Source organism: Sprattus sprattus (genome assembly GCF_963457725.1).
Source record: "Sprattus sprattus genome assembly, chromosome: 17".
Taxonomy (NCBI): domain Eukaryota; kingdom Metazoa; phylum Chordata; class Actinopteri; order Clupeiformes; family Clupeidae; genus Sprattus; species Sprattus sprattus.
In genome coordinates, this window is record NC_137915.1 from 4,399,388 (window position 1) to 4,412,903 (window position 13,516).

Genomic DNA, 13,516 nt, shown 5'->3' on the forward strand with positions numbered 1-13,516 from the left:
CAATAAAAATAATGTACAAATAAGTTTTCTGTGACAGGTAAATGTCTACAGGTGATAGCATAAAATCCGCTCTAGGCTAGCTAATGCTAAATACTCTCCCTTTTCAGATTATTAGTCTGAAACTACTAGAAAACATGGAAAACATCCCAGTCTGAGGTCACTGTCATCAAGTACGCATGCCTGAAACTGACCCCTGGGCCAGTGCAGGATCTAACAACAGACAGTAGAAAGCTGCCACAGCCTACTGATTAGAACTGTCCTTCTTTGCTCTCTAAGAGGGTTGTGGGATGACTGGAGGTGAGTGGAGGTGTTTGCAACAGGGAACCTCTCTGAACATGGAGCTGCTCTGAACATTGACCTACTCTGAATATGAGTCCCAGGTGAGGTTAGGGTGGTGTCTGTGTCGGACATGACTGAACATGAGTCCCAGGTGTCGTTAGAGGGACAGGGCTGGGGTGGTGTCTGTGTCGGACATGACTGAAGGCCGTTTGGGGGGGACCTTGGGTCCCATCAGTGTCCTACAGGTGACCTTGTGCAGGAGCTTGAGGAGATCTTTCCGGAAGCGCACGCCCACGAACGCATAGACGAAGGGATTGACGCAGCAGTGAATATAGGCCAGGCTTTTCACCACCTGGCCAATCACGTCAAAGGTAATCAGCTGCTTGCAGTCGGTCATAGAGGCGTTGGTGGCTTGGCCCGCCTCCACCACCAGGTGAGCGTTGTACGGCAGCTGGGAGATGATAAACACCGCCACTACTGCGAAGACGACGCGCAGGGCCTTGTGCTTCTCAAAGCTGCGTGCCTGGAGCAGTTTCTGGATGATGACGGAGTAGCAGCAGGCCATGACCAGCAGGGGGATGCAGAAACCCATGCAGATCTGCAGCGACAGCACCAGCACCTTGGTGCGGTTCTGATCGCCGTGCCAGTACACCAGGGTGCAGAACGAGCCCCAAGACTTCGTCTTCACCTGGGCGAAGATGAACTCGGGCATGGCCAGGACGAGGGACGCCAGCCACACGGCCAGGCAGGCCAGCTTGCTCTGCATCAGCCGGATTCTCTTGCTCTGGTTGTGGGCCTCGGTGACTCGGACGATGGCCACGTAACGGTCCACGCTGATGCAGGTGAGCAGGAGCATGCTGGCGAAGAAGTTGATCTTGTAGAGGGCGGACACCACCTTACACAGGCCCTCGGGGAAGATCCAGCCGCTCTGGGCGTCGATGGCCCAGAAGGGCAGCGTGCCCAGGAAGAGTAGGTCGGCCACAGCCAGGTTGAGCAGGTACATATCGGTCATGGTTTTCATCCGGTTGTGGACGGTCGTATATATCCACACCACCAGAAGGTTACCAAGCATGCCCAGCGGAAAGATCATCCAGTACAGGAGGGGCTCGTAGTATCCTCGGAATTCACGAACCCAGTCCTTGTTGCACATGAAGTTTTCCATGTCAGAGCTGAACCCATCAGGATACTACAAAAGACAAGATAGAGGGATCATCAAGCATGGATATGAGGGTATTTTCACAATCAATCTGTTCAGCTTATTTGTTTATCTTATTTTCTGTATAAGTCAATTTAACTTTAGACATTCGCATAATGTGTTTTAAGGAAACTTTGCAGATGCTGGCATTTACACTGTTATATCAGGTCAGTGATGTATGTACACGTATCTTTGTTAATATAGATCCCAGAAAAAGCACCTACACTTCTCTTCTGTCTCACACATTCTGTGTTTCACTTCTCATAATTTCCTGTCTGTCGTGGTTTGCTATATCTACAGCTCAGAACCGTCTGTGAAGTCTGAGTATAGCAAACGCAGCGTGAGACGTCAAACTCGCTCAATCTCCATACGCAACTCAAGAACCTAGGCGCAGCAGGTGTTGAGCGTCTATGGTAAAACCGCATAACTGCACCACATCCTTACGCAGTCCTGCTAAGAACTTCTCACTTCTGACGGGGGGCACAGATAACTGAAGCGAGAATGGGGGGCGACGACCCCGCTTAAAGAGATCCACGCCTGCTGACACAGATATGGGAGCACGATAAGAGACAGGGAGCGGGCGTTCGCAATGGAAAGTGCGGTTAGACTGACAATGTCACCCGTTGTCAAAACATCTTGAAAATACAATGAAACAAGCGTGTTATTATTGTATTGTATATTCTATTGTTTCGAAACGTGTTTTAACTACAGGACATGAAAACGTAAAAGCATGTAGGAACAACGTGCAAGATAACATCAGGTGTGCAAAGCCAACGATGAAAAGCAACATGCACTGTGAACTTGTGCAAGCTGTTGTGAATCTTTGATCTGATCATAAAATTGCTTTTCTGATGAACAACTGCAGTAACGTCACTAAATGAATGACCGTTGACTTTGATAGCGTTCTCCCTTGCAAGGTGTCTTCATTCAGTGAGAACGCATTAGATATGGAGATTATGCCAAAATCCAAACAGAACATTTCGAAATACTTACGTCGCCGGTAGTATCGGTATATACATCGGTGGTACCATATACATCGGTGGTATCATATACATCGGTCATCTTTCCTAAAAAAATAAAATTGTTTCTTGCTTAGAAAAGGTAAATTAATCACTTTCATGTCTGCCCCTTAACAATGTTAATAAATAACTTGTATCTGATGTCACACTAACCGAATTTATTTTGATATTCTTTATTACAGAAAAATGTAATCCGTGATTTATCTGCAGTGGACTAGGAAAGGACAAGGAACATTATTGGCTTATTACTGAATATCACAATTCGGTTTTTTTTTGTTTGGTGAACATCTCATTTTGTATAATAGACATGGAATTGTATAACTGTACATGGAACAGAACTGTTAAACATGCATGTAAGGTGTATGTGATCGCAGTTCGTAACTAGACAATACAAGTAAAATGCGACCGTAGCTGGGCATGACACTGAAAAACACCAGTCGCCGTCAGAGGTACAATTGATTCCGTTCTAATGGAAAAATGAACTCTAGCAAACGTATGCTGTAAACTGATGATGAACTTACCCTGACAGTGGTGGGAGTTGAAACGCTCTGTCTGTGGAGTGAAGTGAAGTTGAGTGAAGTCAGTCTTCAGAGTGAGAGCTCGTATCACCTCCTCCAGCAATATAAAGGTTCAGTTTGATTACATCACAATGTGACACAACCCTCTTTTGACATGTCATATGTCTGTGGATGCTGCAGGGGCCCCTTCCTCAATATCATCAACACCACCAAGCACACAGTTACATTCAATAGCTGAATAAACATCTTAACATTTATATTTTGTGAATATTAAATCAAGACACGTTCTAACCATTTAATTTAAGCAACCAATAATAGTCCATGGGCCAGACAACATATTGGTACCATCTGAGGGGGCAAAACTTTACCTATGCTAAGTTGTTTGTAGGACTGATATAAGTCTATTAATATATGATAACCCTTGCACAAAAGCAGCTTTTCATATTTTTGGGCTATATAACCGTTTTCATAACCGTGATCAGCATCGCTTTAGCTAAATTTCCCCAAATCACACATGTGCTAATATCATCTTAACAGTGATATCATTTTGGTCATTATCTCAATTATTTGTAAATTATTCATATAAGTCAAATGTTGCAACTATTGGAAAAAAATAAGTTTGATTTTGCTTAAGGTTAAACTGTACAGCCGCCTTTGTCACGCATATTAGGACAATGTCCCGCTTTTTCATCGGTCTGCCCTTCCTTAACGCCTCTTTTCCACACCTTGCTCCCTATTCATTTATGAAGATTTTAATTGCATTTGTAAGCCAGGACGGGGTCCTCTCATTCTGCCGCTGGCGAATGTGATCTACTTCATTTGCCTGATACTTACACTCTTAGAAAAAAGGGTTTATGTGATTCTTTATAGGAGTTCTTAGCCAAGGAGATAGACCTTTTTGCCTAAAAAAGGTTGCCATTTCATGCATGCGAGGGTTATGTGGAAGCGTTTATTATGGAACCTTTCTGAAGAAGCTGATTCTGCACTTCTGCTCATTCATAATCATTACCTTTGTGGTCTGCATATCAAAACATAAAGTGAACTGCATATCAAAATAACAAACTTCTAGATATAGCTAACATCTGACCGGTTAACACCCACAGACCCGTGGGTGTTAACCGGTCAGTTGTTAGCTAGAATCTAGAAGTTTGTTGTCTCTGAATAATGGTAGCAGCAGCTGAAAACGTTCTCAGACAAAAGCCACGAAACCTAGGATAAGCCAAGCAAGCAGTTCTAAAGGATGATCCTAGTGGCTGAGAGCCGACGGCTTCACATGAGTGATGTCTTGGCTCTTCCCCATGGCGATGGATCTCTGTGCAACACCAATAAAGGTGCTCTGGCGGAAGAGCTGGAGAAAAGCATTGCCCCTGTAGTCGTTATCCCAGAACCATCAACAACCATCATCGATGGGATGAGCTTGGTGTAGCAGATGAAAGGGGATGACAAGACTTTCACTCAGCTGGCAGAATCAGTCCTAGCCAAGGTCCTCCATGATTGAGCCAAGAGCATTGATGTTGTGAATGATGTCTATAAGGAGACATCCATAAAGATGCGGAAAGAGCCATCAGAGGTACAGACCTAGGCATTCAGTTCAAGAACATAACACCAGGTCACAACATCCAACAATGCAGTTCCTCCAACAAGGCAAGTCTAATCAAATTCTTGGTCGATGAATGGAAGGAACCCAAACACAGAGAAAAACTCCAGAACAATGCATGTATGACACGTGTACATACAGTATGACGCATGTATGACACATGTAGATCTTCCCAGGAAGAGGCTGACACTTGCATGCTGTTACTTGCTCTGCAGCAGAGTCTGGCTACAAAGCAGTTGTCAATCACTAGGAAGAGGTGTCTCTGATGCCTTGCTTGGCATGCATGCCTTCAATAGTTTTGACACCGTCAGTGCCTTTGCAGGCCGTGGCAAGATAGATGCCTTGAAGCTTCTGAAGTCTGACAAGGCCTACCAAGAGGCCTTTAGTGAGCTTGAACGTTCTTATAGGATGTGTTTTTTTTTTAAACTTTTTTGAAGAGATCACATGCCGTGTATATGTGCCTTCTACCCGCACAACAGATGGGAACACCCTTCGTCACCAACTCTTCTGTGATAGACGTGGCGAAGCAGAGTCCTATGACTCCCACCGTGGATTGCCTCTACATGCATGCAATGAGTGCTGCAATATGGAGGCGGTCTCTAAGACCCAACCCTCCGTGCCGGATTCCAAGGAAAGTGGGTGGACCACAGACGATGATGGGAAGTTGGCGATTGAGTGGATCGTATGAATGTTAGAATGAATGTTGGTGGTGGTCGGAAGGGGCCGTAGGCAGACTGCCAAGCCCAAAGTGTGTGTGTGTGTGTGATAGAGAGAGTGAGTATGTGAGCGAGAGAATAAGTAAGGGCTTGGTTGCCACGCTTCCGTCACTGGTATGACTGTGCCCTTTGGGTCATTGAAAAGCGCGTTAAAAATAAAAGGTATTATTATTATTATTATTATTATTATTACATGTCTCACCAGATATGTGTAAACTGCAAACCTGTTCTGATCAACCCAGTGAGAAAGAACCCACTGTCGAGTGAACAGACTCAGATGACGGTCATGGTGACTCACTCCTAGGTTGAGGTTGTGGACCTAATATATCCCAATATGTACAATTCTAATTCTAGTTAATCTAACAGGCAATGTTAAATAGCCCTTCTATTCAAACCATCAGTATTGTTGTTACAAAGAACATTCCAATTGATGTTAAAGAAGCATTCCGGATCAATTGCTATTCGCTAACGATATGCTAGCGGCTAAAACTAACGAAATCTCTTGAAATGTGCTGACTTTGACATTATGACAAACTAGTTACTCAACAACTGTCTTAACAGTCAAACATCAAGCAACTGCAACACAAGACAAAGCAAGACGGCAAATAAGCTACTTACTAGTTCGGCAGACAGTAGAAAGCCGGGCGGCGTCAGGCAATCCTACATTTAGCAGTTACATGCCTATGGACCCTGGTATTACAATGGCACAGAGACGATTCTCCATATTAAAAGTCATTGTAGCGCCCCAATTCTTTTCAAGCTGTTATTTTAAGGTAAAATTGCTAATCCTAACCCTAATCCTGAAGTATAATTGTTGCATACTGTTACTTTAAGTGAGCATGTTCAAATGTAGCATGTGTTCAGGTGTAGCATCAGCTGGACATGTGCACTGTCAGACCACTAATTACAGTTTTTTACAATTGCTAAAACACATTCTTGAAACAGTCACTCATTTTCTCTAAACTCTAAACACAAAACCTCATCTTCAAGCACTATTTACAAAACCCCTGAATTCTCTTGCAAAATGAAACTTTCGCCTCAAAACAGTTTTACCTGTGCTCAAAATCAAACACTGCTGTCAAATCATGAACAAAGTGTTCAAAATTGTATACACTTTCAAGCAGTCAGTAAACAATACACCAAAAAATAGAAAACACACTGTTCAAAACATATAGTTCTCAGGGAGAAGTACATTTTTTTTTTACCTCAAAACAAATTTCATATTTATCTATCATTGACTTTTGATGAATGAAAACATGTTCTCTCATAGTAGCTATACAAATGTATCAGAAATTACTTCTTTGCTTTGCTCTAATTTGTGTTGGTTCTTTCTCCTTCTTGTACCCCTATAGTACTGTACCCTGCATCTCACTACTCACAACTCACTCTTGTTCTTTGTTGATATGAACCTGCAACCAGTCAAAATCTATTGAGCAATCAGTACTGTTACTGTACCAAATAGAAAGCACAATGTTCAGGGCCATACAACATGTTTACGTATTGTCCTTATACAGCCTACAATGCACTGTAGGCCTACTACAATATACACTACCACAGTAAAAGGGACAAAAATCAAAGGAGTCAATGTGGTGTTTACTTGTCCTCCTCCCCTCACATTGTTTCTTCTATTCATTCTCAGACTTTCTCCTTCCCACCTTCAACAACCTGTTTGCTCCCTAAACTGGCTCATATTGGTTGTGTCACATCATTTGATACAAGTTAAATCAATTTTGAGTAGTTGTGTTCAATCAATGACGTTTGTTCTCTATTTGTATTTGATTGTTGCAACTTGTGTTTACCAGTATGGATGACATGTGAATTAGAGTGCAGAATGTGTTTTAAGACTGAGAATGTGTTTAGAGTTTTGCTGAAAAGTCTAAGTGAGACCCGAAAAATTGTGTTTTACCATGAGAAATAGTTTAAGGTATTGACAACAGACTGCACAATTAGCTTCATGAGTTCAGGCAACTGAGAACTTTGTTCAGCCAGTGGGTTTTAGTGTTTTAGCAATTGTAAAAAACTGTAAACAGTTTTACATGTAATGTACGTTTTGAAGGACTGGTAATACGAAAAATAAAACAAAACAAAACTATTTTACATGCCACAACATAGTTTTCCTGTATCATGTGTAGTTTTATCATAATTATTGTGGCCAAGTGGTCTTGGTTCATTGAATACAAACTGAGGGACTACTATTTAGTTAAATTTAACTTAATATTATATTTGAAGAGAGAACCACAAAATATTATTATTTGAAACTGCAAATTTCGCAAAAGTAGACTATATATCCCTATAAAATTGACAATGTGAACTGTTCAGGTACATAGGAGGCCATTACAAGTATTTATTGGTGGGTTTATTTCAATGTAGATGAGATAATAGTATAATAGTACAGTTATACAAGATGACTGGAGCATTCATCTTTCCAGTTAGCCTGATATGGGTCTCTCTGTTCAAGAGGTGAAAACCACTAAAAAGCTGCCACTCTGAAAGGGTTATCACATCAAAACATAATCTAGGGATGTATAACATTTCAAAAATAGCAACTAGACTTTGCCCACCCAGATGGTACCGATATGTGAAATTTCAGCTCCGGGCCCATGGACTATAAAGGAATATAATCAATACATGTTTTGTACTACATTAATGCATATACATTTTTTTGTTTTTTATTTAAGATCTTCCCCATTTGGTTAAAAAAAAAAAAAAAAACCACCTCAGAATATTGACATTGAAATTTCGAAACATTTTGGAAGGGGCACCCCTTCTTGAATGTCCCTGGTGAACCGGCTCCTCCAACACTCCCAATCCCATTCTGCTCTCTTTAAAGGTGAATAGTCTCTTAAAGGTGAATAGTCTCTTAAAGGTAAAAAAGTCCTGTCGGGGAAATAGCAGCACTTTCATGGCTTCACGCTGACTCAGAATGGCAGTCATTAATAACCCAGCCGTGACGTGACGTCCAGCAGTCATTAATAACCCAGCCGTGACGTGACGTCCAGCAGTCATTAATAACCCAGCCGTGACGTGACGTCCAGCAGTCATTAATAACCCAGCCGTGACGTGACGTCCAGCAGTCATTAATAACCCAGCCGTGATGTGACGTCCAGCAGTCATAAATAACCCAGCCGTGACGTGACGTCCAGCAGTCATTAATAACCCAGCCGTGACGTGACGTCCAGCAGTCATTAATAACCCAGCCGTGACGTGACGTCCAGCAGTCATTAATAACCCAGCCGTGACGTGACGTCCAGCAGTCATTAATAACCCAGCCGTGACGTGACGTCCAGTGTCCAAGCCGAGGTGGTGCATCCTACAGTGGTCCAGAATGCCCACTATATATTCTACAGGTGCAGGGGCGCAGATAGCACTGGACATGTCCCCCCCAGATTCATAGTTACCCCGATCCATCCCCCCCACTCTCCCTACGTAAGGCGACAATCATCAGTTAATAACTCTGCACAGCTGATTAGGCGATGTTAGAGCCCCCCCCCCCCAGTTTAAAAATCCCATCTGCAGCGCTGTACAGGTGTCCAGAATGCACACTATGTATGTGAAGAGCACATGTGGTGTGTCCTACAGATGTCCAAAATGTGCACTATATATTTAAAGACGAGCACCAAAGCTAAACTTTGAATCACTGACTCATCTCCATAAGTCCCTGGGCATGCCTGGGTAATTAGCAAAAGACCTCCTCAATAAGCCTCTTACTGGTTGCTGCCATACCTACGGTAGTAAGAGCCTGTCCTGTTAAGGACAAGCTGCCTGTTAACTTGATAGATTTGCTTAGAGTAAAAAAAATATATACCACTCACCTGATACATTTTATTCCGCTTAGTCAGCGCGCTTGGTGTACATTTCCCTCAGCTTCTACCTCTCCAGACAAAACCTAAACACATGCTGCAGGCAGCCCACCATCTTAAGACCACACTGACAGCTATCGGACACGGCTGTCATGCTAGTCTATCATGTTACAGACCTGTAACAACTATGAGGACGCTGCTAATGCACCTGCATGACTCTTCACAGGAGCGCTCTCACCACACCTCACACACACTCAGCCACGGACATGCCCAGCACCTGTACGACACAAAAGCATTTTAACACCTTTGAATCTACCACCCAGACAGTGAGAGGTCTCACAAGGCGGAGGAAGGGGGTCCTGTTTGAGATCTGTGCCCAGTGCCAAGTGTTGTTTCAGCCGGTCTCTATCTGCTGAAGGATACACGGAGAGGGCTTTTAATGATATTGTGTGTGAGCCCAGACAAGGGGGATCTGTATTGCCTGTGATGGTGCGGTGGTGAGAGACAGTCTCTTGTGTCTGCCAACTCTGACACGGAGAGAGGATGTCATCATTTCTCATACAGGGCGTCTGGGGGGTTTAGATTAGTGGTGACTTCCCTTTTGAAAAGGAACTCTCTCACCTTTCTTCCCCATTGATGAACAGGACATTTTGTAAACAGTACCAGTGTTAAAATAGTTTTCCCATCTGGCTCACTTGTGGAAGCTTAAATGTATCCTAACACATTTACAGATAGACATGCCCCTTTCATAAACTCCTGATTATTAATCACAAATTTGGTCTGTTTATTCACTGAATGCTTTATAGACTTGAAAGCTAAAGTGTATGATTCTAATGTTTTGACTTATATCATTATAAGTTAAGTCAGGTCAGTAAGGGCATGTTAGGTCCAGTTTTATCTGGCCTTCTAAATGCCAACAATACCATATCGTGTCATGTGAATATTAGGGAATTTCCTTGAGGGGAAGTTTTTGATATTTGAGGTCTTGTTAGGCTTGTTTTGTCCAAAACAGAATGGGCATTTTGTGTATGTTTATCACAACTGGTGTACGATAAGGGTTGTCTGGATAAACAGGGACCGGACCTTTGGTAATACACTGAGCTTACACAAAGGACAACACAAGACAGAATGGATAACAAGGACTAAAGCTCTTGGAGTACTAAGGCAGGGTGACAGGACTAAAGGTCTTGAGGTACTAAGGCAGGGTGACAGGACTAAAGCTCTTGAGGTACTAAGGCAGGGTGACAGGACTAAAGCTCTTGAGGTACTAAGGCAGGGTGACAGGACTAAAGCTCTTGAGGTACTAAGGCAGGGTGACAGGACTAAAGCTCTTGAGGTACTAAGGCAGGGTGACAGGACTAAAGGTCTTGAGGTACTAAGGCAGGGTGACAGGACTAACATTTGAGCTTCATGGCCCCTTTTTGTCTGCAAGACTTCCTTGGGAGGTTGCCTTGGTTTTTGTTGTGAACCAAAGATGATGGAGTTCTGATACTATATGGAGTTCTGGAACTATATGGAGTTCTGGTGCTATATGGAGTTCTGGAACTATATGGAGTTCTGGAACTATATGGAGTTCTGGTACTATCTGTCACCCACATGTTTTTGTGTCAGGGCTTTCTCTTGGTTTGAAACACGAAGAAAAGAGGTGAAATAGAAACCTAACAGAATCCTACCCAATCTGAACATAAACTACTGGTACAACCACATACAAATAAATATATGCATACATCAATTATATCAATATGCATACACATACACAGAGAAACATAATCCTGAACCTTTCTGGTGAAAACAGTTTCAGCAACCTAAGGTCAGGAGACCAACATCTACTGTCATCCTCTGAAAAACAAGAACTCTTCCCCACATGCAACCATGCACATGCCCACACACACACACACACACACACACACACACACACACACACACACACACGCACACGCACACGCACACGCACACGCACACGCACACGCACACGCACACACACACACAACCACACACACACACACACAGGAACTCTGATATTTCAAAATGACCTCACTGATACTTCTTGAGTGGTGGCAGATTTTGTGGAAACACTAGGGTCATTCTCTGTACTCTTTTTTGTTTTGATCCCCACCAGCTTAAGTGGAAGTTATTGTGTTCCTACTGTTTCCCCCTCCGCAGGCCGATGTGGATACTTACTTCCTTAAACTGCTATTTTTAGGCAGGAAAACATCACAACACCTTGTTTTGAATTGTGCAAGTCACATTTGGTGCCACTCAATGGTGACTCAGTGATTCAAATGAAAAGGGGTCTCAATGGTGACTCAGTGCATCACATGAAAAGGGATTTTTTCCCCCCACAAATATGTAACTGATAAACAGTCACATGGGGGCCAAACATCATCTCATCATCATCATGTTACTCTTATGAGGATTTAACCTCATGACCCCAGCGAGCCTGACCGCCTATAGCGGCCATGTCTCCACTGCTTGAACCCCGAAGGGTCCATCTTGTGTCATTGTCTGGTGCAATGAAGAGAGGAAAAGAGTTTGAAACCTCGAAGGTTCAGACTCTAATCAGTCCAGTCCCGTAACTGCTCAAACTATGAACCTACTGTATGTCTAAGTGTTGCTCCACACAAGTTTACCGTAATGCTGGCACACAGAGGTTATAGCCACAATGGCTATGATAGGGTAGAAGTGACACAACAAGCCAAGCCACAAGTATGATCACAGCTTCATTAACAGCAGTATAAGTAATTTGTTTATTATTCACAACCAAAAATAGTCCTATCAGAACAGTTGAGTTCTGCCGACTGTAGGTTAGCTCTGTAAAGCAAGCAGATCAAATTAATTGATCAGAAGAAATTATCATGTATTTGATAGTGTAAGCACAACTCTGATAGCTTTGATAGCACACATTTCATTGTTAGGATGTATTCGAGTGAGGGTGAGTGTGTGTGTGTGTGTGTGTGTGTCTGTGTATGCCCATTTGTGTTGCGTGCATGGGGAGCCGGGTTCTGTTCTCTCTTGACTGTGTGACTCTGGTGTGAAAGTGTGAGGTGCCATTTGTTTTGCCGTTGATGGTTTCTTTTCCATGTCCTGTTTCAGTGAGAGTGGGGTAATGAGTTGAGTCAGTAGGGTCTGAAGAGCAGCATGGGAACGCTGCTTGCCATGGTTTCAACAGCTGCTACTGTCAGCGAACGAACGAACCACAAACAGACAAGTGGCAAACAGCAACGTTCTCACAGTGGTGAGAAAATAGCCTTATCTGGGCCCCCTACATTCTCTTTCCCTTATCAGATATCTTTCTTTCAAGAACTCTTACAGTGATGCTTCCTTTAAGAGGCCCCTGAGATGACTATACAGTATAATAGCATATAAGAATATGAATATATGATGGGCTTATGAGGTCAGGGTAAAAGTGAAGTCAAAGTGCAGAAACATAATTACCTAATTAGTATAGTGGCAATACTACACTAGACAAAGCAGTACAGTAGTTGACAATTGTTCTGAAAGTAGTAACGTCTTTGAGAAACGTATGTCAGCTATGAAGTCTGTTAATACTAAGAACCAACGGCACCAGAAACCACTTGTAAGGATTCTCAGTTTGACTCAGGGGCAACTGAAAGTGCCCAGTCAAACGCTGGGTACACACACACACACACACACACACACAGGGTTAACGCTGGGGACCTGGTCCTGTAACCTAGTTTTTTCGTCACAAATCTGAGTCAAGTGCAGAGTCAGTAGAAGACGGCCTGGCAGGCGTCCCTGCGTTCTGTTGCCTCACATCCCCTCCTGTGTAGGAGTGCCGCCATGATTCCTAGAGCGTGACTGACAGTATCCTCCAAGCGAGGGCACCCACCTGATAAGAGCATGCTGCCTACGTCTGAGGCAGGAAGGAGACGTCCCATGACTGCTGTGACCACAGAGCCAAACAAGGAAAAGGAAGCGGACACAGCGCTGCCATATCGACCTAATCAAAATAAATAAACAATGATGCCCTGGGAGGAAGTAAATAAATAAATAAATAAATAAATAAATAAATAAATAAATAAATGTTTTGGCTAAATGCTTCAGGGTGATAGTGTATCCTGAGGGAGCAGTTCCATTCAGAATATACACTTACTCTCTCTCTCTCACACACACACACACACACACACACTTACACACACACTGTCTCACTCCCTGCTTCCCTGTCTATCCATTTTATTTCATTTGAGCTGTCAATTTCAGACCATTTCCTTCTGCCTCTTATTTGTCTTTTTTTTCTAGCCTGTCTCTCTGTCTCTCTCTCTCCTACTCTCTCTGGGAGGGAAGCTTTTTAGGAGGGAGTTCCATTCAGAAGTATCCTAAAGGTCTGAATCTTACTGTCGTAGGCCAACTAGATACCAGCTTCAGTGTCAT

General features: G+C 43.2%; 1 protein-coding gene across 1 annotated transcript; it reads right to left on the reverse strand.

The window, feature by feature from the left end:
* Positions 1-436: 436 nt before the first annotated feature.
* Positions 437-1,441, reverse strand: ccr9b (chemokine (C-C motif) receptor 9b; the record flags this gene model as incomplete). The annotated part of the gene is made up of 1 exon (XM_080855099.1): positions 437-1,441. The coding sequence occupies one exon, from the start codon at positions 1,439-1,441 to the stop codon at positions 437-439; it is 1,005 nt and encodes a 334-aa protein (XP_080711225.1).
* Positions 1,442-13,516: the final 12,075 nt, after the last annotated feature.